The 22,830-nt window shown below is 57.4% G+C and overlaps 3 protein-coding genes across 4 annotated transcripts in view; 1 reads left to right on the top strand and 2 right to left on the bottom strand.

Moving 5' to 3' along the window:
* Positions 1 to 15,640, top strand: part of DNAI1 (dynein axonemal intermediate chain 1) — a 140,859-nt gene extending 125,219 nt beyond the window's left edge. For both annotated transcript variants that reach the window (XM_035310178.1, XM_035310179.1), the window contains exon 20: positions 15,347 to 15,640. In XM_035310178.1, the coding sequence (XP_035166069.1) occupies positions 15,347 to 15,451 (105 nt within the window). In that variant the 3' untranslated portion in view covers positions 15,452 to 15,640. The remainder of the gene's footprint in view (positions 1 to 15,346) is intronic.
* A 1,778-nt stretch (positions 15,641 to 17,418) lies between these two features.
* On the bottom strand, positions 17,419 to 18,284 carry ENHO (energy homeostasis associated). The gene has a single exon (XM_035310181.1). It carries the CDS (start codon positions 18,095 to 18,097, stop codon positions 17,912 to 17,914), a length of 186 nt encoding a protein of 61 aa, XP_035166072.1. The 5' UTR covers positions 18,098 to 18,284; the 3' UTR covers positions 17,419 to 17,911.
* Positions 18,285 to 20,681: 2,397 nt separating this feature from the next.
* RPP25L (ribonuclease P/MRP subunit p25 like) lies at positions 20,682 to 22,330 on the bottom strand. Its single transcript, XM_035310180.1, has 2 exons — positions 22,270 to 22,330; positions 20,682 to 21,607 (listed from the first exon to the last, which is right to left on the bottom strand). Exon 2 carries the CDS (start codon positions 21,596 to 21,598, stop codon positions 21,041 to 21,043), a length of 558 nt encoding a protein of 185 aa, XP_035166071.1. The 5' UTR covers positions 21,599 to 21,607; positions 22,270 to 22,330; the 3' UTR covers positions 20,682 to 21,040.
* Between the last annotated feature and the right edge of the window lie 500 nt (positions 22,331 to 22,830).

The raw sequence follows: 22,830 nt of genomic DNA on the forward strand, positions 1-22,830 counted from the left end.
AGAGCAGTTCCTTAGGGTGGCTGTCAGGAACACAGCCTCGCAGAGCGGTCTGTCAGGCAGCAGCAGGGGAAACTCCATCCCACTGCCCCCTTGACTCTGTAGGGAAATTTGATTGTTCAGGGTGTTGGTACCCTGCTCATAGCCATGGATGTGCTGCCAGGTGGGGTTTTTCAGAGGCTGGTGTCAGAGAGGATCTTCTGCAGTCGGCTGGATCTTTATTTTAAGGCAAGTTTAGTCTGAGCTGTAACTCCCTAGGAGATGGCTGAGTCCTGAAGCTCAAATTTGCACCTTGGAGACCTTGAGGACAGGCTCACACAAGCCTGCAAGGGCTTTCCTGTGGCCAGAGGGGAGCTGCAAGCCTTATGGAGATAGGAGAGGGAGGCAGGAGCAGTTGGCAAGGCAGAGGATGCTGTGAGCGTGCGGCAGCACACTGACTCCCAGGGCAGAGATGAGGGCTGGAAGGCTGAGATGTTGCAGGTTGGGCTGGATTTGTTAGAAAAGCAACAAGAAACTGTGATGCCATCATTGCCTGCCTAAAAGGAAGGAAAGGGAGAGGGGTTGTTGGAGAGAGCTCCAGCTTTGGTTCATGTTTCTCTGAAATAGTTGCAACATTTAAGGTCACAGGCAGAGCAGAGGTTTCCCAAGAGCAAAGCTGTTGTTTTCTCTTCTCCATCCCTGCCCTTTACCCAGGTTGGATTCACTGTCAGGGCTTCATTGGAAAAGGTCCAGCCCTGTGTCCTCACGAGCCTCACGGTGACAACTTTTGCTTTCTGCAGGCTGCAGTGCAACCACCTGCTCCAGCTTGTCCCCACTCCTCCCTGCTGTAAAAGAGCTGCTAAACCCCTGAGTCAGTAAAAGGCTTGGGCTGAAAGGTGGTGCCGAAGTGCCAGATGTATGAGGTGTGGTTGAGGGAATTAGAGAAAAGTTAAATGTAAATAAAGCAGGAGTTGGACTCGATGATCCCTGTGGGTCCCTTCCAACTCGGGATATTCACTGATTCTGTGGTTCTATGAAATGTTCTTAGCAGTGTCTGCTACTTGAGAAAGAGTAGCTTGTCTAACAACGTGAGGCCTCATAAACATCTCCACATTCCCTGTGTACCAACTGCTTGCTTGGTGGGCTCCCAGCTGTGCTTGGCAAATGCCATTTAACTGGGGCCTGTGACAAAACTGCTGCAAGACATGATTTATAGCCTGAAAGAACGGCCTGTCAGGTGCAGGTCTGAGATGGGCTTTCTTTTAACGATAAACAAGCGGGGTATTTTTGTGACCCAGCTGCTGTTGATAGCACTGTCAGTGTCAGATGCGAGTCTTGCTGATGAGTAAATAGTGCTGGTGCCAGATGAACAGGTAGCAGGGTGTTATTTTAACAACACCCATCAGAGCACAGCCTCTGATGAGGCACAGCACCAGAGCACAGCAGCAGGGTGGTGTGGCTGGGATGTAAATCCCATGCAAATCGCCCTCACAGCTCCGGGGTTGCGTCCTGGAATTGGAGAGGCGGAAAGAGGCTTTAAAGTCATAGAGGAAAGCATGAACTCCCAGCGCGACACTGAAACACGGAGCCAAACACGGTCTGGCTGCCTCGTTGGGGTATTTCGGAGCAGGAGTGAAGCCATGGCCCCGTGTTTGGGAGCAGCAGTAGTAAACCCATGGCTGGCTGCAGCGCACACTGAGGGGCCCGGGTGTGACACTTCAGTGCAGGTGATGAAAGATGCAAAGTCTGGAAGGACCAACAAGGTTGATCTAAGGTCTGGAAAACATAATTTCAAGGATCTCTTCTGGGCTTCACAAATAAATTAAGTGATAACTTGATCTCGGCTTAAAAGCACCTGCAAGTGGAAGGGATTGCCAGCAGTGGAAGGCTCTTTAAATTAGCAGAAAGCAGCATAATGGGATTTCGCAGCTGACTGCAGATAAACAGATTCAAACAGCGACCAGGGCATACACATTTAGAGTGGGCACTGGCTTATCTGCATCCCTCAAACTCCTTCAAGTCAAACCCCCTTGCCTTGTGCTAGAAGATGTATTGTAGCTCCAAGAGGAGTCATCGGAGCTTACTGACTGAAGCTGTGTGGATCGTTCCTTAAAATCTGTTAAATCTATTTCTGCCTTTGGTCTTATTGAAATGATCTGAGAGTGACGGGCAGCATTGCAGGGAGAGATTCACAGCTTTTATAAAGAGGAATTCACAGCTTGGAACAGCCCAGGTAGCTCTGTATGAAGAGATTTATGGACTCCTGAACTCTTCAGTTCTCTTGATCGTGGCTTATTTACTAGCTCGTGTCAAAAAAATCAAACTGTAAGCACTCGGAGATAACAGGGTGTTACTCTAACAGCGAGCATGGGTCTGTCAAGGACGAGACACATTAAATCAATGTTATCCCTTGTCTGCCATTGAAATAAGCCTAGTGGGGAGAGATATATTTGCCCCACATGTCTGGGGATCATATAAGCTCCCATCTTAATTTATTTCAGGCTGGAGGTTTCCCACTTGTCAGTAAGCACAGGGAAACTGTCCTCACCTTCTCATCCCTGGGGTGTCATCTCTCAAAGCCTCTGAACCCAGCTTTCTCCCATGTCCTTTTGCCACCTGTCTCAGGCTCCAGCTCCCCATGGGTTTTCTCCACTGCTTCCCAATCGTCTTTGGATGATCTCTTTCCTCTCTTTTCCCCTCTAGCATAGACAACTGGTCTGTACAGCTGCCTACAACCTTTGGATACCCTGGGAGGAGAGAGCTGGGGATCTTGCCCAGCTTGGGGATTGCACCGTTCCTGGCACTATATACAATATATGGATAAGAGAACATTTGCTTAGAAATGCTGTCTGCAGTGAGATGTATATATCTATTCAACATGTTGATTCAATATATACTTGGCAATGAAGAGCACGCTGGGTTCACAGAGCCACAGACACATTCAGGCTGGAAGGAATGCTCGAGGGCTCTAGTCCAAGCTCCAGCTCTGAGCAGGTCAGCTCTAAGATCAGACAAGGTTGCTCAGGGCTCGTTCTAGATCTGAAAACCTCCAAGGCTGGGTACTCCACAACCTGTTCAAGTGGTTGAGTGTGGAGAAAAACATCCTTACATCAAGCTGGAGCCTTCCCTGTTCCAGCTGATGGTTGTTGTGTATTGTTCTCCTGCTGTGCAATCCTATAAAGGCTTTGGCTCTGTCTTCCTGATATCCTTCTCTTGGGTGCTGGTGGGCTCCTGTTAGGTACCTCAAAGCCATCTCTGCTCCAGGCTGAGCAAGCCCAGCTCCCTCAGTGTCTCTTCAGGTGCTCCAGCCCCCAGCCATCTTGGTAGTCTCTGCGGGACTCTGGTTTATTGACATCTCGTTTCAGGTTGAGATACCTTCTGCCTCTCTTCCCTTAGGTGAAACTGGGACCCTCCCATCCATTAGCTGAAAAGGAAGGTTTTTACAATCTGTTTCTCATCACCAGGTCCAGAGAATCAGAAGCCAGCACAGCCATCATCTCCTTATCTTACTTCTTTCCTCCCTGGGAAGCTCCTTTCCCTTTTTCCAGTGACTGAGCTATGTGGCAACACATAGCACTGAGGACAGGAGGTGAGAAAGGTTCAGCCTCTTCACTTCCTCCCACCTCCTAAAGCTTCTGTCATTAGCACTCACCTGGTGTTTCTTAATTAGCACATTCTGCCTGCCTGTGTTGCAGCCTTCTGGAGAAAATCCACCAAAGCTTTATCTGTTGTATGACACGATGTACTGAACCTTTAGACTCCTTACCAGACTGACAGCTTCTCTTACGCCATAGCATTGCACAGGGGTTGAGTGTGATTAACACCCTCAGACCCTGTAGCCTTCGTGGGCTTCATGTGTCTCTCCTGAGGGAACCTTCCTATGTGGTTGTGTACCTGCCTTTCTTCAGATGGCGAGTGCATGGCTGAGCTAAGCCAGGTGGTTTTATTCATCCCAGGAGTGAAAGGGTGAAAAATCACCCCAAAAAAGCAGTTGCCGGGGGTTCACCCTCAGCCTGAGATGACATCTCAGAGGAGCCTGCAGGTTTATCTTGGGGGGCTGGTTGATGTCCTCACTGGCATCTCAACCTCTCCATTCATACCTTGGATGGTCTAGCAGAGAGTCCACGTACAAAGTCTTGGGACGGACTGGAAGCACAGAGGGTTTAAAGGTTTGGAAGACTTCGGTTTAAATGTTTTGGAAGATCAGATTCCTGCGTGATCTCAAAACACTGGAGGGATGGACTGAAACCAAGACCTGGGCTGTCCTGCACGGTTTCACACGTTGGCCAAGCTCACGTCACACACCTCCAGGCCAGGACCTGCTGTCATGACTCGTGAAGGACTCCAACATGGTGAGATTTCAGCGGGAAGAGAGGTTTGAGTTTGGCTTGTGCTGTATTCACCACAATAGCATCCAAGCCCCAGGTGATCACACAGGAAGCATTGCATTTGTCTATAGCTAAATCAGGGGAGGCTGGAATAAATCAGCTCCGTTACAGGTTCTCTGCTGCTCTCGCTGGATTTCTGGCTGGCTGGCTCATTTACAGACAGTTGCTGGGGAAGTTAAATTACAAGCAATAACCATTCACAACGATCCAGGCTTCTTAAGGGTTTTACAGGCTAGGGAAGGGCTGGCAGTATTTCCCCAGTTACCTTCTTCTCACTTTCAGAGCAATTGCAGCACTCACTTTGGGATTTTATGCATCTTTATGGCAAATGGGGTGTTAATGAAGGTATAATTACTGGAATTAAATTTGGATTTAATTTTCTGAGCACAAATGGCCACTTTCTGTCTTTCTTTTGTTCCGCGCTTGGTTACCAGCTGTGAAAGCATCTCCTTTCAGGATTGTTCTTGGTGCAGAGGCATTTGCGCAGTGCTGGGCATGCAGTGAAGCAATGGGCTCAACCCCTGCTGGGCTGTGTTTCACCCAGCTCTCAAATGATGCTGAGTACTTCCCAGCAGCAAGAGGGATGAGCATGATCAGCGAAGTGCCTGGAGAAGGCACCGTGTGTCCTTGGTATTTGTGGTGTCTACATCTCACAGCATTTACACACAGGATCCACATGGTTAACTGTTTTGCTGTAGAAGCAGTGGGATATAGGGGGCAGCTATGACTTCATTTCTACCAAGCAATTGTTTCCACTATTCCTCTGGCTCAGTTATGCATGTCCTGGTGGAGAAGAACAATTCTGGTAATCATCTGGAGGTGTTTAGAAGCATCACCAGGTTCTTGTTTAATTTTTGCTTCTTCCCAGACCTGCCGCATGGCTGGGTTTCAGGGAGCTCCTCACACAAACAATACCCAGAGGATCCATGCTTGGACTTAGCTCAGAACAGAAACAGGAGGGTCTGGGAAGAAGTGAGCCCTCCTGAGATGAGCTGACCATGCTGGGGGAACCTGCAGCCTAGGACAAGTGTTGGCTGCTCGCCTGGCAGCATTGCCCCAGATGTTTCCCTCTTTCCCCAGCTACAGCACCACAAAGAGTGGGACAAGGATCAGGCCATGCCTGCTGGTGCATTGAGGTTTTCAGCCTTGGTAAGCTGACAGGCTTTGTACTGCTGTTGCTCTTCTAATGTAGCTCATCTGCCCACCTTGTGTTCGGTGCGTGCGTCAGTTTCAGTTACACTCTGCTATCAGGATCCTTCTAGTCCTTAAATCTGGCACTTCCTTGTCAGCTAGCTGCTGCTGCCGGCTGTCAGCTGCTGGCTACCTTCTTCCATCAGTGGTGCTGGTGAGACTGAGCAGTGGGGGGATTACCTTGGGAAGCCCTCACCTGAAGGTCCTTAATGAATTTTGCATCGTTTTCTTCACAGCCTGCCTTAATCTTACAGTACTGTGTTGTGAAGAAGCTCCATTGGTTTCAGCAGCTAGCTGAGCAGATGGATTGAAATGGTCTATAGCAGTGAAGTAATTGTGTTTTGGTACAACAGAGGCACATCAGGGAGCACGTAAGATTAACTCAGGTGCAGCATCCTCGTCAGCAACCCAAATCAAAGGGCAGTTCAGGGAAACCACCCATGGCCACACCGATTGTGCTGTTGGCAGCATGGGCAGTCACTATGAATACACCCCTCTGGCTTTAGTAGGTGGTGTTGAATTGGCTTTTCCCAGGGCCAGTTCCTGCCTCAGATATGCATTAGCATCAGAGAGACTGATTACTGCTTGCATCTCCCTTCTACTTCGGTTATAATTGAGGCAGCAATATATGCACGGAGCAATTAGATTTTAATAATGCTTTTCTAAGCAGGATGTCAAGGAGCTTAGTGGAGGGACTTGGACTGGAGTCAGCTCAGCAGCTTAAGACGGGATTGTCATTAAAATGACTGCCTCCCTCCTGACCAGCTGACCTGAACACAGCATCCAGATCTGCTTTTTAGGCAGGGCACACCTCATCTTAGTCTGCAGACCTTATCCAGGAGCCCCCACACCCCTGGGTCTCCAGTGCATGTGCAATCTGGGTCTGCTGCTGGGACAGGAGCACCCCCCGTCCTGGTCCCATCGGCATCCCCATCACTGTGTACCTGGGAGCTGACGTTCAGGTCTGCCATGGGATGCTTCCTGCAGAGCAGCTGTTGGGCAGGGTGAGGTAACGCAGCCCCAGCACCACTGCTGGCTGCATGGGCTCTGACGTGGCAGCGAGGAGCATCCTCCACCATGCAGCACCGTGCCGAGCCAACCTGCAGGAGACTGACACCAGCAAAGCTCCTAACCAGGAACTGGCAGGACACTGCGGTGGGTTACAGCTGAGCCTCGTCTGTCTTGGGGCAGGAAGGGATTTCTCAGCTGCTGTAACAGGGCCAGATCCCGGGGAAGAGAAACAGCTTTAACCGTGGCGCTTCCCACGCTCCTCCTGTGTCCAGCTTCTCGCTGATCCCTTGTAGGCCCTGATTTGCATGCTGTGGGGTAACTCAGTCCCAGAAGGAGACTTCACCTGACCTTCCACATAGTCCAGAGTAAGCACGTAGCTGGTTTTCGGACCTGTGAGTGTTTGTGTGGCATCTGTAATTTGCCAGGATGTTTCCTCTGCAATGGACAAGGAAAATCTGTGCAAGTCCTTTAATTTTGTGACAAATGTGAGACATGGTCTGAAGTAAACAGGATACACTTCAGCGAGGATGGAGGCAAAATACTAGATGGGGGAAGGAAACGGGAATAATTGACCAGGGATGTTTGCAGGAAAAGACCTCAGACACCTGCCAGCAGTGCCCTGCTGTAGCAGAGGCGATGTACAGGAGAGCATGGGCAAGAGAGGGGCAAACAGGACACGTGAGCTGATCCTTCCTCAGCTCCAGTTTGGGGCACTGTGCCTGAAAGACCTGGCAAGCAGGCGAGCAGCAAGGGCAACATGGCCAGCAAGAGGCTGGAAGGTGGGGGTGCAGAGAGACATGCACCCCAAAGAGGTGCCGGGCTGGCGGGGCGAGGAAGGCAGCACCGCAGGGTGGTCAGACAGCAGCAAAAGGCTAATGGAAAGGGATTTACAGCGTGAAAGAGGCATGCTGGTAGCCATCGCCAGGGGATGGGCTGGCAGCACCATCCCTGGAGGCTTTCAAAAGAAATGCCCGCTCAGGTGATGGGAGCAGAGCGTGACAACACAGCGCTCGGGGCACGTTGTGCCCGTACCCCCAGGACCAGGTCAAGCGCTGGGCAGGCATCTGTCAGAAGCAATTTAAAAGCAGCCACGGACCAGGGCGGACTGGTGGGCGCTGGAGGGCTTCTCCGAGCCCTGCTCCAGCGATGCTGTGATTTAACTGAAACCTACACACGAGGACGTGTTGTCGAGCTGACACGATTGTTCACGCAGTAGAAATATCTAGTGCTATTTCTGGAGCATCCCTGAGTTCAAGTGCAGTCATGGAGAGCAGGAGAGAGGCAGAGAGCGCTGTGGCCTGACATACTGCAAACCGAGCTCTTTCAGTGCAACAGTATCAATTGTAATACATCTTCCATGCCATTGGCATTTAATGTTATTAAATATGTGGCATCTGGGAGCGAAGACATTTATTTTCACTTCTATTTACAGCAAAACTCAGTTCCCAATGTACTTGTATTTATCCAGAGTGAAGTATATTCACACGCTGTCATGTTAGTAGCAAACAAGAATACATTTTTGTTGCAAATATTTTTGTGAGTTATACTAAAAACCTAATATGACAAAAGTTATAAAAGAAAATGTGTTAAGAGAGGAGTAGCAGCTGGGCTTTCTTAAGGCAGTTAAAAAGCGTTCACAGGGATGTGTATTAGAAATGGTAGTTGGGAAATGGTAGGAGAAAGAGGGATGTGGAAAGAAACAACCCTGACTTAAAAATGTACTGTTTGTGCAACTGCAAGGGATCTCTTGTGGTGTTGTGCTTCGCGAGATAACAGCAGTACCAAGGTACTGGGAGAATGGCATATCCACAGCCTTGTTGGGTTGCTTTTATTAAAGTGTAATCCGTAACAGCTTACTGAGCTGTCATGCAAAGACACCAAAGTGAAGCTGAAAAAAAGGAAGGGAAGAGAGATGCTGACTGATAAAGAAGCGGTGCCGTGCAGCGGATGGTTCTACCTGCCAGCTGGCATCGGGGTTTGTGGCTGAAGACTGCCAGGCTCGCGCACACCACAGGGCATCTCCTTGCTTTTGCCTTTGGGATGGGAGTGGTGCTGGAGCCCGTGAGTGCTGGGTCTGCCTGAGCCTGTCACTGCAGGGCTGCAAGCCCGAGGAGAGAGGTGCTGCAGGTGTCCTTAGGGTAGTTTGGGTTGGGCTGAGATTTTGTTGGGGGGTATTTAGGTTTCACTGGAATTGCAGGAAGAGTTGGAGTAGAGCTAGAAGCCACGGCACCTCCCGCCCTGTGGTTTATGTGGACAATCCAAATTAAAACCAATTCCTCCTTCCTTCCTGCTGCTTGGGCCTAAGAGATCCCACAGGGCTTTCCGCTGGGTGCTGCCGAGAGCTGATTAAAGTCATAAGTCCCCTCCAGAAGAGACCGAAGGCACTGCAGAAAGCTGGAGCCCAGCAGGGCTGGATGCAGGACTTGGGGGAGGGGGGGGCAGGGGGGGAATGCACTGCCTGCTCCCCAGGGAGGCAAAGGAAGGGGCCCCCCTTGTCTCTGCCCCTTCCCGTGGTGGTTTGCACCACCAGGACTCCCTGTGCTGGAGGAAAAAGCTTTGGGGCTCTTTACTCCCTTTTAGTCCTTTTACAAAGCTTATACAGGTCAAGGCAGGGTAATTACCCTGCACGCTGAGCACACAGTGACTTTTCTCACTGCTTAGTGCTAAACCTGTGAACTGATACGACTGAAGATCACTTCCCCGAGCCTTGTGAGGAGTTGGTCATCTCACCGTGCTGCCCTCTTCAAGGTGGCTTCTCAGTGACCAAGGGTGATCGATGGGACAAAGCCGGTCTCCATCGCACACAAACAGAGTTAGATTGTGGCTGAAATGTCCCCAGGGTTGACAAAGCCCAGTGTGTCCTCCTGTGGGAGCAGAGCAGCTGTTGCTGATGCTTCCTAATGGCAGCGTCAGTGCAGGGCAGAGTTAGGGCGACGTGCCTAGCTGGCCTGCTTCAGACCACGATGTCTCTGCATAACCTGCAAATTCAGCCTTGTCTTTAAGGCTTTTGCTCTGGGGATACTTGACGTGAGGACTGCAACCACATCCCTGTTGTGAACCCGTAAGTGGCAGAGATGGAAAAGGCAGAGGAGAGAATGTCTTAAACGTATGCTGTGGTTTTCTGGGACTGGTGCTGTGATAACTCAGAGGCAGTTAGAGAGTCACAGCAGTGCCTGGTCCGGAGGAGCTCTGGGGACACGCCAACCACCCTGCCTGTGCTCTTCTTGGCCATGCTCACCAAGGTTCTCCTGCACAGTGGCTAAATGAGGACTTCCTGAGGCTATATTTAGGTGCCTAAATTAGTGGTGTGTGAGACATTGTGTATGGCTCTGGAGTTATTGAGAGCAGGGAGCGCTCTGCATGGCTGAAAGCCCAATTTCTTCCTAATCTGCCCAAAGAGCAAAGCCTGGGACTAATCCCTCCTTAGCCTGCAGCTGCACGTGGTCTTTCCCATCTTGTTCCTCGTGGTGCCACCAGCACCCTCCTTGTGTTTTGCTGCTGCTGGGCACAGCGAGGCCAGACTGCGCTGCGGTCACTGTGAGGTGGGCTGAGCAGTTCAGCAGGGCGTCAGTACAGCTGGATCTGGCCAGCCAGCGAGTGCTGTCAGAGGCAGATCCCCTACTCTAGAGCCTCTGGGACGGGCATTTCCACCAGCACCTAATGCTCCTGGTCTGGCAGCTGCTCCTCTCCGCTGCAGTTTGGTGCTGGTGATGATTTGTTAAGTCCTGCTGGCACAACGTGCCACACCGAGCTCTGGAGGCTTGCTGCCGAGCATTTCCTGAGCTCTTCGCTAAGGGAGAGATTGCACCACAGCGCCTGTTGGCACAAAAGCCAAACTCCTCCATGGCACAGCTTTGCTGGAGGCCAGCAAAACCTGCGGGGGAAGAATTTGGTTCCTCTGTGTCTGATCCTTTGCTTGGCCAGAAGGCACTGTGAGGGGCGTGAGCCAGGCTGTGGGGTCCCAGCCTGCCGCTGGCAGAGTGGACGTGGAGCTGTGGTGACAGCTGCCCTCCTGCATGGCTGGGGCTGAGAATTTGACCTGGCTTTTAGCTCTCTGCTGCTGCAGAGCCTGGCCTTCCCAGATAATTCTCTTGCTTGTGTGTTTGTAAGGCAGGCACCCACCACAAGGTACAGGTGACCCCTGCGTTTCTCCATGTTCCCTCTGGTGTATGCCCTGGGATGCTCCCAGCCTCTTCCAGGTCTGATCCGAATTTAAAACCAGTAGCACTGCTTTTAGCTGAAGCTGGCAGGATGAGGATTTTGGGGCCAGTGCCTGGCTTGTCCAGCACCTCGGTGTGGGAAGCAGAAAGAGATCCTGTGTGGGCCGCTGATCCTGTGTGGCTGCTGATGTCTGAACAACCCAGCCATCCCCTGGGCTTTTCTGCCAGTTTCATTCCCTGCAAGCGGAACATTTCCTGCGTCATTTATTTCCAAACAGTAGCAAAATAAGCCTAAATCCTTATCTCCAGTCTGTCAGCTAATCCTTCTGTGGGCCAGGAGCAACGCCGTCAGATCAGGCTGAGCGTGGCGTGGCTGCTGCCTGCGAACGGCACCTGGAGAGCCCCAAAGTGGTCCTGGCAGAGGAATCATCCCCAGCTTGGCCTAAGTGGGCTCCAGCTTCACCTGCAACATCAGAGCTTGCCATAGGGCCGTGGTGGGGAAGGTTTTAGAAGGCTTCAGAACTGCAGGGCTTATCACATCCCTTTGGTGCCTATTTGGTTGGTGGCCCAGGGAGCTGGTGAGGAAAATATTGCTGGGCTCACTAGGGAGTTTGGGTTTCTTTGGTCTTCCCAGCTCCAGGGAAGTCTCTTCTTGTCTCTCATCCGTTGAATTCTTGGATCCCATCACTGGTGAATTTTACTTACGGAGGAGCCCTCACCCTGGAGCCGTCACCTTGACCTACCCCTGAGCAGGGCAGAAGGAACAAAGAAAGGTCTTATCCAGAAGCAAAGCACCTCTGAACGCCTGGCAGACTGTGCACCCCTTCCCACAGAGGGCAATAAGGCTTGCGGGGTTTGGACAACCTCATTGGTGGCTTCCTGAAGCTCCTCATCCCCTTCTAGGTCAGTCTGTAAAAGCTTAAACTCCTTTTGCACGTGTCCTAGGTCACTGGGATGCTCAGCAAAGTGGCCAGACCCTGTGCCAACACATCTGTGCCCAGTAATCCCATCCTGCCAGGAGCGGCAGGGACTGGGAGCACCAGGGTCATGTTGGCAGCAGGGCAGAGCCGGGCCGGTGCCCCTTGGCCAGGGCTCAGCAGGGCAGGGTCCCCTCGGCTCCCGGGGAAGTTACGGGGAATTTTCCACTCGTGTTTGTGCCAGCATGGTTGACTTTCTCGCTACTTTAAAACATAAACATGTTTTTCTTTGTTTAATCGAAACCTTACAGCAGATGTTTTATGATTATTCCACCAATGGGAAAAGAAAAAACGGAGGCTGGAAAGTGCCAGCATCATGAGTTTTATGGGAGGGTTTTAATAACTTGGCGGCTTACTGCTCAGCGAGGGAACAAAGGCATCAGCCAAGGCACAGCGACTCCGGTTTAAATGACTCCCGAGTCCTGGATGCAGAGCTCAGCGTGTGCCAGCATGGGGAGTGCTGGGGATCCCATGGGGGTCTGGGGTCTTCAGTCCTTGTCCTTGTCCTCACGCTTATCCTCGCCCTGTGGCTCCACCTCACTCATCTCCCACCTCCCGCTTTGCCTTCAGCATCAGCACCCACCTCTGGGGCCGTGAGGACCTGCATGGTCCACGCTGCGATGGGGGCAGGCACCCCGTGCCTCAGTTTCCCTCCCCAGGGAGCCGGGGCAGAGCCCAGAGCCCAGAGTGCCAGCACGGGGGTCTCCTCCCAACCCCGGCTCCCTGGGGCCATGTCCCATCAGTGGGGCTGGGTCTGTCCCCGTGCAGAGCCAGCCCAGCTGACACATCCCCTCCATCACCGTTTCTGCCAAGCGCATTTCGCGCTCTTGCTGGGATCTGTTAACAACAAAATCGATGTGAATGCTGCTGTGAGCGGCTCCGGTGCCTGTTTGATGAGCTCCTTGGGGACAGGCCTCCCGTGTAAGCTCAGCCCTACAACTGTCAGCTCCAGGGGGGGAATGCTCTGCCACTGCTCCCTTCTGGCTCCCGCTGAGCCCCTGTGGGTGCGGTGTAAGCAGGGGTAGGTGGAGGACAGACCCCACGAGCACACCACCCTCCATCAGGAGGGACGGGACCTGTAGGGTTGCAGCCACATGGGTGGTGTTGTTTCCCCACACTGCTCCTCGGAGGCCCGAGGCGGGTGAATCCCATGGGTTTGTAGGAAGATGCCAGGTGCACTGAGGTGGGAGCCGTGTCTGTGGGGCCGCCAGCCAGCCTGCAGCCACATGGCTGGCCTGGCTCATGCACACAATCACCCTGTGGGAAGGGCAGGTGGAAGGAAACCTCTCTCCATTCCAGTGCTCCCCAGAAGGCATTGTAATTTTCCTTCTCCGTGTCATCCTGCTTGCCTGGTGATTTGGCATTAAACTGGGGCTCTGGTTCGGCTACGGCTCATTACTGGCTGGCGTGTGACTTGGTTGCAGCTCTGTCAGCAGCACCAGAGGAGACGAGCTGGCCTTCAGACCAAGGCTTCAGACACAGGTCAGCGACAAGGAGCTGAGCCTCAGAAATGCCCGTGGACCTGGCGTCGATACCTGGAAGGTGTCAGCCAGGGACCCTCGCCGGTGCTGGGGATGGCAGCAGGTTGGCAGGGACATCTTCGGCTTCCCCTTTCCCTAGCTGAGCAAAGCTCTTGCTCCTTTCTCCCGTCCCACAGCCCTGTGTAGGGTGCTGAGCGCGACGCAGGGTGCCAAAGGGAGCGTTTTGCACGCTGTCAGACAGCAAAGCAGCTTTTCTGCACAGATAGCTCCGTCCTGAAATACCCCGAGCAGCTGTGTTTATCCCAACGCGCTTGCTTAGCGAGATGCTCGGCGGTGACGTGGGCCGTGAGCACAAACATCGCTCCGAGTGCCCGGACCGGAGCCGCCGAGGGCGTTGCTCACTTAGTGGAGTTAATGCAAACCAGCTCCGGCCTGGGATGCGAGCTCTGGACCTGGCACTTAAAAACAACCCGGGCTCGTTCCTGCACTTGGAGGCTTTCATCTCGGGAGCAGAGGGGTTCCCAAATGCCCTGTTCACACCAGCAGTGCTCGCACCCCAAGTTCCCCTCCCTCAGCCTAACGAAACCTCTGCTGGGGTGTGCTGGGCTAGGGAGAGAGAGCCCCAGGGATCCCTCAGCATCTTCCTTCCCCTCAATTTTCTCCTCTTTAGAGAAGGGCACCAAAAGCCTCGTTGATGCCTTGGTTTAACAAGTGGGGGAGTTGCAGGGTGCAGACAGCTCCTTATTCCTGCCTGCCCCTTGGCAGAGGTGCTCCTGCATGGGCTCTCTCTCCATCATCTGCTTGGAGAGGGGATGTGGAAGCCGCACGTCCCTGTGTGCATATCCACACTGCCCCAGCTCTCTTCCAGCAACGGCAAACTCCTGCTGCCTTTAATGCAACCCACTTTTGCTAGAGAAATGCGGAGAAATCCTTGCAGCTCCATGTGCAATTTTCTCTTTGTTGTGCCCCATTATTATTTTTTTTCCCCAGAACTGAAGGAAGAAGCATGTTTGTAATCGCTGCACTGGGGACTGTCAGAGGAACTGACTGAGCAAGAGGAGAACTGACGTTTTCTAAGCAGGGAGAGCTGAAAGCAGGCAGCCTCCTTGCTTGGGTGTCGTGTGCGGCTCCCTTCGGCTCCCCAGAGCATCCCCACACTGCGGCCGTGTCTTGGGGCTGCCAGGAGCAGGCACGGGGCTCTCTGCCCCCACACCCGGCTGGTGGTGTTCCCCCTTGCTGCGCTTGGGAACCCGTGCCACCTCTCCCGCTCGTGTGTCAGGATGCCCAGCTCCCCGGGTACCAGCCCTCAGCCTCGTGTGACACCTGATTTCTGGGGGGCTCAGACGAGCTCCACATCCCTGGAGCAGGGACCCCAAATCCAAGGGGGAGGCGAGAGCCCGAGGGCTGGCCAAGGGGATGGCTGAGAGCCAAGGGCAGTGCCCAACCATGGGATGTGGCGACTGGGCAGATGCTGCCTGGGAGGATCCCCCCCAGCTCAGCTGCTGGAGGCTCTGTGGGCTGACAGCAGGTAGGAAAATCCCTCTGTTGTGTTTGTGTGTGTAATGATATGACTCTGGAGAGCACAAACCCAGTTATCACTTTTTCCAAAGTCCCCAGCAGGAAGGCTTGCTCATCCCAATGCCTGGGGTGGCAGGGATGTGGCAGGGGCTTTGTCCCCCCCCAGGTCTGGAAGCTCCTGCAGCTCTCAGGCAAGCGCGGGCTGAGCCAGGCAGCCTTATTTCCCTCGTGCTAAGCGGTTTCTCCTCGGGTGCTGGTGGTGGTTTGCTCTAGCACCCCAGGACAGGTGCTGGCAGGCTGCGGGAACAGCTTGTCCCCTGTAACCCATGCTGGGGCAGGCGTCGGGTTGGCACAGCCTCGTGCAATGCCTGCGTGCAGCACCCCTTGTGCCTATGCCAAAGCAGCACGGGGTGCACGGCGAGGAGAGCTTTGTGGTGCCACAGCTCACCCGGCTGTGTTCGGCAAGGGCTGAAATGGCTCGGAGGAGCTTTAGGGATGTTTTTGTTTGTCACCTCTGAGCAAAGCAGGGACACGCCGTCCCATGGGAGGCTTTGGAGGAGCTGGCAGCCCGTCTGGGGGACCTGGCGCACTTCTCCTCTGGCATAGGGTCTCTCACAGCTCTTCCTCGCTTTCTCTGCCCACAGGAGAAGAAAGGACAGGAGGTGAAGAAGGGCCCGGAAGTGGAAATCGCCAAGCTGGACAAGCTGCTGAACCTGGTGAGAGAGCCGGACAGCACGGCGGGGAAGTGAGCGGTGGGAGCCACGGCTGTGCCGGGCCCCGCGGCCGGCGAACAAACCCTGCTTTGACCAGCGGCTGCTTGGCATGCGAGCCGTGGGCCCCGCTCCGCCTGCTCTTTGCAGAGCGGGAGCACTTCGTCTCTGTGCCCAGACAAATAAAGAGAGCCGCTGAAAGGCCGGCAGCGTGCCGTTGTCCCTGGGGACAGCAGCCCCTCGCTGTGCTCGGGTCCCTGGAGACGCGTTCGTTTTTTCCCCACCCGTTTCCGTGCTCACATCGAGAGCCCCGTGGAGGCAGGACAGGGCTGGTGCCTCCAGCCCTGGTAAAACCCTGAGTTTCTCTTTTTTCAGTGGGTCCCACTATTTTGGGGTGGCCAGGAGGTGTCTGGGGACCTCACACGGCAGTGGCAGAGGGACATGCCATCACTCAGACAGGGGCATCACAGCAGCTGCTGGCCACTGGCTCCGAGGAGCTCACTCCCCGACGGGCACGGCCGGGCGCGGGGCTTTGCAGAGCCCTCCCGCCGCTCCGGCGCGTTGCGGCAGAGGGATTAGCTGCTACGTGGCTGCGGTGGCAGCAGGAGCCGCGGTGGCCTCACTGCATGCTGATGAGCAGGGACAAGGCTGTCACCGCTGGAGCCTTGTGCACAGCCACCAGGAGCGGGGACCGGTGGCGCGCGGTCTGCGGGCAGTGGCGGGTGTCCTCCGTCCCCTCGGCTGTCCCGCGTCCCCTGCCAGCGTCCTGCGCCCTGTGACTTAAGGACACGGGTTGGAAACTCCACTGACACCAGCACCAGGGCTGGGGCTGCTCGCTGACGGCAGCCACGTGCCCCCAGCCCAGCCAGGTTTGTCACCCGCATTTTGAGGCCACAGAAGGGCACAGGATGAGCCCCTCCTCGTCACAGCTGCCCAGCGAAGCCCCCGCAGCCCTGCAGGGACATCAGCCACTGACCCCAGGACACCCATGCAGAGCTGTGGGCAGGACACGAGGCCTCCCCATGACCTCCCCGATTGTTCCCGTGCTGCAGCGGGCGCAGGGCAGAGCTCAGAGACGCCTCCTGGGTCCTACGACTGGTTTATTAGTCTAGTAAAAACACGACTGCTAAGGGAAATTAGCTACACCTGACACAGGAAGGAACCAGGGGCTTCGCCAGGCCTGGACAAGCCTGCGCAGGGACCCCAGCTCGTGTCTCCCCAGCACAGCCCATGTCTCCAGCCCCTTATTGCAGCAGCTGTGCCAACAGGGACCAGGCACCCCAGGGCCCCCGCTCTGGCTATTGCTCCGCTCTAGGAGCCACTCCAAAACCCACAGGCAGGACAGAGGAAGCGGCTGTCAGGCTTGGGGACAAACCAGACCAAGTGTCCCTCGCTTTAGAGCCACCATGGCCCTGGAGAGAGGCCAGGCTGACCTCCTGTCCTCAAGCATCAGGGCTGGAAGACCCTTCGGTGCCGCTCAGCCAGGCACTACAACTCTGAAACACTCCCAGCTCTCTGTGGGGGCTCAGGCAGGCAGCAGTGGGGCACAGGGAGGTGCCACTGGCACATGTGGGTCCCCAGCCGAGGCAGCGCACCAGGAGGTGCCCGTCACCGTGAAGGGCGCTTGGACAGCCCCGATCCCCCTGCAAACACCACCCCAGGCTGCTCTCACAGGGGACAGCACCAGGGATGGGGACATGTCCCCTGCCCACGGGCTGCCTGGCCCCAGCCAGCGTTTGGGCAGGTGTGGGGCGGGCAGGGACAAGCGCCCAGCGAGGAGGGCGTTTGCCTGGCAGTGTCAGTGCTAATGCTGGAGGGGGACCAACAGACAGACTGGGGACAAACAGACAGCCCGAGCGGCCCTCTGCACCCCCACAGCTCACCTAACCCCACCCAGCTGCTGGAGCGGGTGGGTGCCAGCTGCCCTCTGCCCTCTGCACCCTAGGACCACCCCTGCGGCTGGGTCCCCCCGGGCACGGTGCCACCGCAGACAGCCAGCCCGCTGGTACCGGCCCCACTGCCTCCCCTCTCTGAGCCCCCAGCCAGCCCTGCTCAGGTGTGCGATGCCACGAGGAGCTGGTGGCCGAATCTCCACGTGCTGCTGTCCCCAAGGGAAGGGCAGAGCGTGTATCCAAAGCCGGGCCACCAGCACCACGGAGGAGCCCGCGGGCCGGCCCTGAACACGGGATGTGCTCGAGGGCACGGCTCCTGCCACGCTTGCTGGCTGTGCATGTCCCCAGAGCACGTCCCCAGCCGCTGTGTCTCCGTCCTCGCAGTCACCACGGGCATCCGCAGGGCGTCCATGCACCAAGACCACGGGGGTGAAGGGCTCTGCCCCACGTCATGCCCCTGCAAACAGCTCAGCGTCCCCTCCGCTCCCATCCTGCCAGGCCAGCACCACCGTCCCGGTATGGACGCTATGTCCAGGTACGAGCTGCTCCTTCAGCACCGCCGGGTGCCCACGTCCCTGAGCTCCCCAGCACCGCCTGCCCACGCGGCTCAGGGCTGCAGCAGGTACTTCTCCTCGTTCCTCGCCTCATCTGCGTCAGAGGGGGGGCCCTTCTTGGGGCACGACGGGGTCCTGCAGGCCTTGCAGAGGATGAGGAAGAGGATGAGGATGAGCAATGCGATGATGCAGTTGAAAGAAATCGCAACGACTGCTCCGGTGGAGAGAGCTGCCCCCATCGCCGCTGCCCCGAGGGGAGAAGTGGGACCCCCGGCTCAGCCCCACGCTTGGGACGCCAGCACAGCCTCCGCCCGGGGGCATTGGCGGGGGACAGGGGGGACGGCTGCGGTGCTGGCAGCGGGACAGCCCGGGGGTCAGGCAGGCGGCAGGACCCCCGACATGTCTGGGCCTCTGGGAGCCGTGAACTCGGCTTCACCGGGGGAGGCGTGGAGCTTTCCCAAAGCTTCCTCTCCTCCAGCAGCACGGCGGGGCCGTTGTCTTCTCCCTCGGGGACCTGGAAGGGAGAAAGTCACGGTCACCGCCACCGCCAGCACCAGGGGACGGGGTGCCCGAGCCCCCCGGAGGAGGCGGCAGCTGCCTCCTGCAAAGCGCCGGCCCCGAAGAGGCTCAGGGGGACAGAGGGTGCCATCTGGGGGGCCCCTTGCAGCCTCCACGGGCGCTCCCCGGCTGCCTCCCTCCATCCCGGGCCAGGGCCGGGGTGATGGAGCCGGGGGTGTCTTGGGGGCCCTCCCGGCCCCAAATCCCGGCCCCAGCCTCCCTCCCGGGCAGCCTCGGCCCTGCCGCCGGCCCCCGGCCGCTCTCCGTGCTCCTCTCCCTCCCGGGCCCCGCGCCCCAAAAAGGTGCGAGCCCCCCCCATCCCTGAACACCGCGGAGAAGGGGGGTGCCCGCAGCCCCCGGTGCGAATCCCACAGCCGAGGAGCCCCGGAGAGCACCGGGCGGCAGCAACAGGTCCCTCCGGAGCTTCCCTCCCGGCCCCGCGGCGTTACCTGCCTCCGCTCCGCCCCGAGAACCGCCGGGGCCCCGCGGGCGGCGCTGCCGGGGCCGGGGTCCGGGGGTCCCGGGAGTGCCCGGGTCCGGGGGTCCCGGGGGTGCCGGGTCCGGGGGTGCCGGTGCCGGCGCGGGGCCGCCCGGAGGTGCCGCAGCCCCGCGCGCTGCCGCTGCCTCCCGCCGCCACCGGGGGCGGCTCCCGCCGGCGCCCTGCCCTCGGCCACGCCCCCTTCGGGTCTGGCCACACCCCCCCCGCCCCGCTGGCCACGCCCCCTCCCCGCCGCTACTGCGGCGTGCAGAGCGGGGCCACGCGCGCACGTGCGTGCACACAGCCACGCGCACGTGCAGGCACCCGGCGTGTGCACGCACGTTTGCACACCCGGACACACACGCGTATGTCTGCACACGCGCTCACACGCACGCATTTGCACGCGCACACACTGGTCTGTGCACACACACGTTTGCACGTGCACCCGGGCACGCACACACGGACACGCACGCACACAGGGACACCGTGACCCTGCTGCGGGCGCACAGACCCCGTGCACAGAGCCGGGGCGCAGGCACCGCGGGCAGGTTACGGGGACACCAAGTGCCAGGGATGGAGGCAGCCACGGTGGCCTCAGGGGCAAGGCCAGGACCTCCAGGGGGAGGCCTCCGATGGGGCTGTCACCCTGGTGGCACCCGGTGGGGGCAGCGCACGCAGGGCTGTCCCCACCACTGCCCCAGGAAGCCCCCAGTTTTCAGAGCAGGGCGCAGGTGACACGAGGAGGGTGCAGGGGCGGAGGAGCAGACCCGCAGGTGAGCTGGGGACCCCTTCTGGCTGCCGGCGAGGGGCTCGGGGGCTGTGACACACCCGGGGGGGCTCCGGACCCCGGGCAGGACACCACCTGCACTGCCAGGGGCCGCAGCACCCCAAAAGGAGCCGTCACAGCCATCCGAGGGCAACTCCCAGCCTGCAGAACAGAACCGGTCACTTCGCTGTGCTGAGCTGAAGGCTGTGAGCGTGCTGCCGCCACCAGGGAGGGTTACACCGGCCGCTTTAGGAGCCGGCTCTACACTGAGGGATTCTGAGCCATGAGCAGCCACAAGCACGCTGCTCGGGGCAGCGCCGTCGGGCTCTGCACAGGGGAAGACACAGCACGGGGAGCAGGGAGGACACGCAGGGGCTTGATCGAGAGCTCTGCCGCTCCATCCTTCCCTGCGCTGACCAGCATTTAGGCAGGGTATTTCTGAGGCTGCGCTTCTGGTCTGTTTACAGAGCAAAAAGCTTTTCCGAAAACCTTTCCCTGGGTATGGAAGGTGAATGGCAAAGGGAGGAAGAAAAACTTCCTCCAGCACCAGGGTCTGCTTTGTCACAACACAAAACGCCCAGAGCTGCAGCCCCACCGCTTATCGGTGTCCCCCAGAGTGACAGACAGGAAGAACTTCACGCTACACCAAAAGGAAACTTTATTTAAACCCAGCACATTGCATCAGAAAGGAGCACAGAGGGGAAACGAGTGTCCTTCGGAGCTCACCCTTACTGCCACCCCGGCGCACTCGCCCTGGCCTAGAGGGCTTCAGATCAGTTACAACACAGTGGAACCCGGCCACTTCAGCAGAGGTGCAACCAGCAGCTCCAGGGAGGTGAGAGGAGGACAGAAAGGGGTGACCTGCACGCGGTGTCCCTGTGGTCCTGCATCCAGGCCCCTGGGCCACCTGAAGGGATCAGCACAAGACGGCCTGCCAGGCACAGCTCAAGCGGCCGACACAGCCCAGCACCGTGCCATGCAAGCACAGGAGCCGTGCAGGCGGCAGCCGGCAGTCCAAGTCGGGTCGCAGCTCGCCCCGGTGCCACAGCAGAGCCGCCTCCACCTCGCGGCATCCCTGCTCGGCAAACAGCCGCTCGCCTGGGCTCAACAAGACGCCAACGGCCCTCGCTCCGAGAGGTGCCTCCTGTCTTCCCGCCTCATCCCTGAACCGCAGGCTACAGAGTACAGCCTGGCAGCCTCTGACACGGAAACTCGTTGCAACACGATTTCAGGCAGCTGCAGTTACGTCCGTTTGGAACAGGAACTGCTCCTGCCCTCTCCTAACAGCTCTGCAAGGCCCTGTGTTCAGCAGCAGCTTTCCAGCTGCAGCAGCTGGCTCGTTTCCGTAGCTCCCCCAAACTACCCAACCATGTCTCTGTCTCAGGACTTCACGCCGGGCTCCCCGTGCCCCGCAGCAGCACGAGGGTGCTTTCCTGTGTTGCCAGCTCCCCTTCCTCCACCCTGCTTCCTCTTCATCTGGGCCTGGGACTCCGCTTTAAGTGTCTCGATCCAGAAGGCATCGAAAGAACCTGGAGCCTGATAGCCAGGCTCCTGGGGATCGAGGGCATCTTTGCTGAGCAGGACGCATATGGCAGGAATGTTTCTCTTCACTGTCAGGGCATCGAGGCCTGCCTCAGGCACAATGGGTTCCCAGATCTCCTCGATCTGTTTAAAAAGCACTTTGGTGATCTGGTGGAGTTCCTTGAGCCTCCGTTTCATGATTTCCACACACGTAATGGTCTTGCTAACGGCCTTGCCTGAGCCAGTGAAAAGGATCTGCCTCACTGAGTCCAGTTCCATCTTGCCAATGGCGTAGCCCATCAGGTTTCTTATTTTGCTCCCGTCCTTCACTTTCATTTCAATAATGTCAGGGGGCAGGTCAGTGAAAGGAAGAGGACAAGGTTTCTCCACAATTTTGGTCTTCTTGTAGTTTTCCATTCTGCAGCTCTGAAAAGGAAAGGGATACGTGAATACTTCTAATTATGGCTCACAAAATCAGTGTGTGCGAGCTCCCCCATCCAGGCCAGAGCAAGAAGTGCAGGGGGATCCACAGCCTTACAGCGACCTGCACCAACGCTGTGGCGCCCGAGAACTGGAGCAGCGGCTCCATTTACTCGTGCTGATGTGGCAAAACCCAACACGTGCGTGAGGGAAGACAGAAAAGCCAGACTGCAGCTATAAGTTCCTCAGTGCTGCAGCCTAAATTAGAAGCACCACCAGCGTGACTTCAGGCCCCTTCAAGCCACGGGCAGAGGCTCGGAGCACCTCCAGTAAACACCTGCACCTCACAAACTACCCAAAGAACTGCTACGCAAAGCGCTCCTCCACCGAGCGAGGAACAACAGCGCTCGGGATCCTGACAGGGCACACACAGGATTCACCCCGACCGCGCTGAGGGGCCGGGCCGCGCGGCCCCGTGCGCACCCGCAGCACAAACCCCCCTCAGGGCAGCCCAGGCCCCGGCGCGCTGGGGAACACAGCAGGCTCTGCGGGTGGGAGCAGACCCGAAAACACGGGGGAGCCGGGGACACAAACCAGCGATGCAGCCCCAGGAACCAGCCCGAACCCCGCCGCCCGCCCCACTCCCGGCCGGGCCCCACCGCCCTCACCTGCGGCCGCCTCCGCGCGCCCCTCAGCACAAAATGGCGGCGGCACCGGGCGGGCGCAGGCGCAGGGAGGGAGGGGGCGGGGACAGGCACGGGCCCCGCCCCGCGCCGTGCGGTAACGCGTGGGGCCGGGCGTCATGGCGCGAGGGCGTGACGTCAGACAGGCGCTGGGAGGGGGCGCCCTCGCGGCACCGGGACGCAAAATGGCGGAGGGTCCTGTCAGGAGGGGGGGGGGGGGCACAGAACAGCGGTGTGCCCGCACACACGGGGTCAGCAGCTGCTGGCTTGAGAAAAAGCTCAAGGATTTTATCAAACGGGATCTTCTGTGAAGGCATGTAATTCCGACATGCCATGGCGGGCGTCCTGCAAGTGAGAGGCTGCTGCGCTGAGGCCTGACTTCTGCAAAGCGGCATCGAAGGACCTGAAGGAGCTGGTGGAGCTGGGCAGCCTGTCCTGTTGTGGCTACAGCTACCCCAAGAGCAAGAGCTGTCCTGGCAGCTGGAGCACCAACGCCTCCCTGGAGCACCGTGGAGGAACCCCCACAGAGCCAGAGTCTCCGTGCCA

Source organism: Oxyura jamaicensis, chromosome Z, assembly GCF_011077185.1.
Source record: "Oxyura jamaicensis isolate SHBP4307 breed ruddy duck chromosome Z, BPBGC_Ojam_1.0, whole genome shotgun sequence".
Lineage (NCBI taxonomy): Eukaryota > Metazoa > Chordata > Aves > Anseriformes > Anatidae > Oxyura > Oxyura jamaicensis.

Excerpts from the sequence above, each read along its gene's own strand:
- ENHO (XM_035310181.1), bottom strand. The coding sequence starts at position 18,097 with ATGGGGGCAGCTCTCTCCACCGGAGCAGTCGTTGCGATTTCTTTCAAC.
- RPP25L (XM_035310180.1), bottom strand. The coding sequence starts at position 21,598 with ATGGAAAACTACAAGAAGACCAAAATTGTGGAGAAACCTTGTCCTCTT.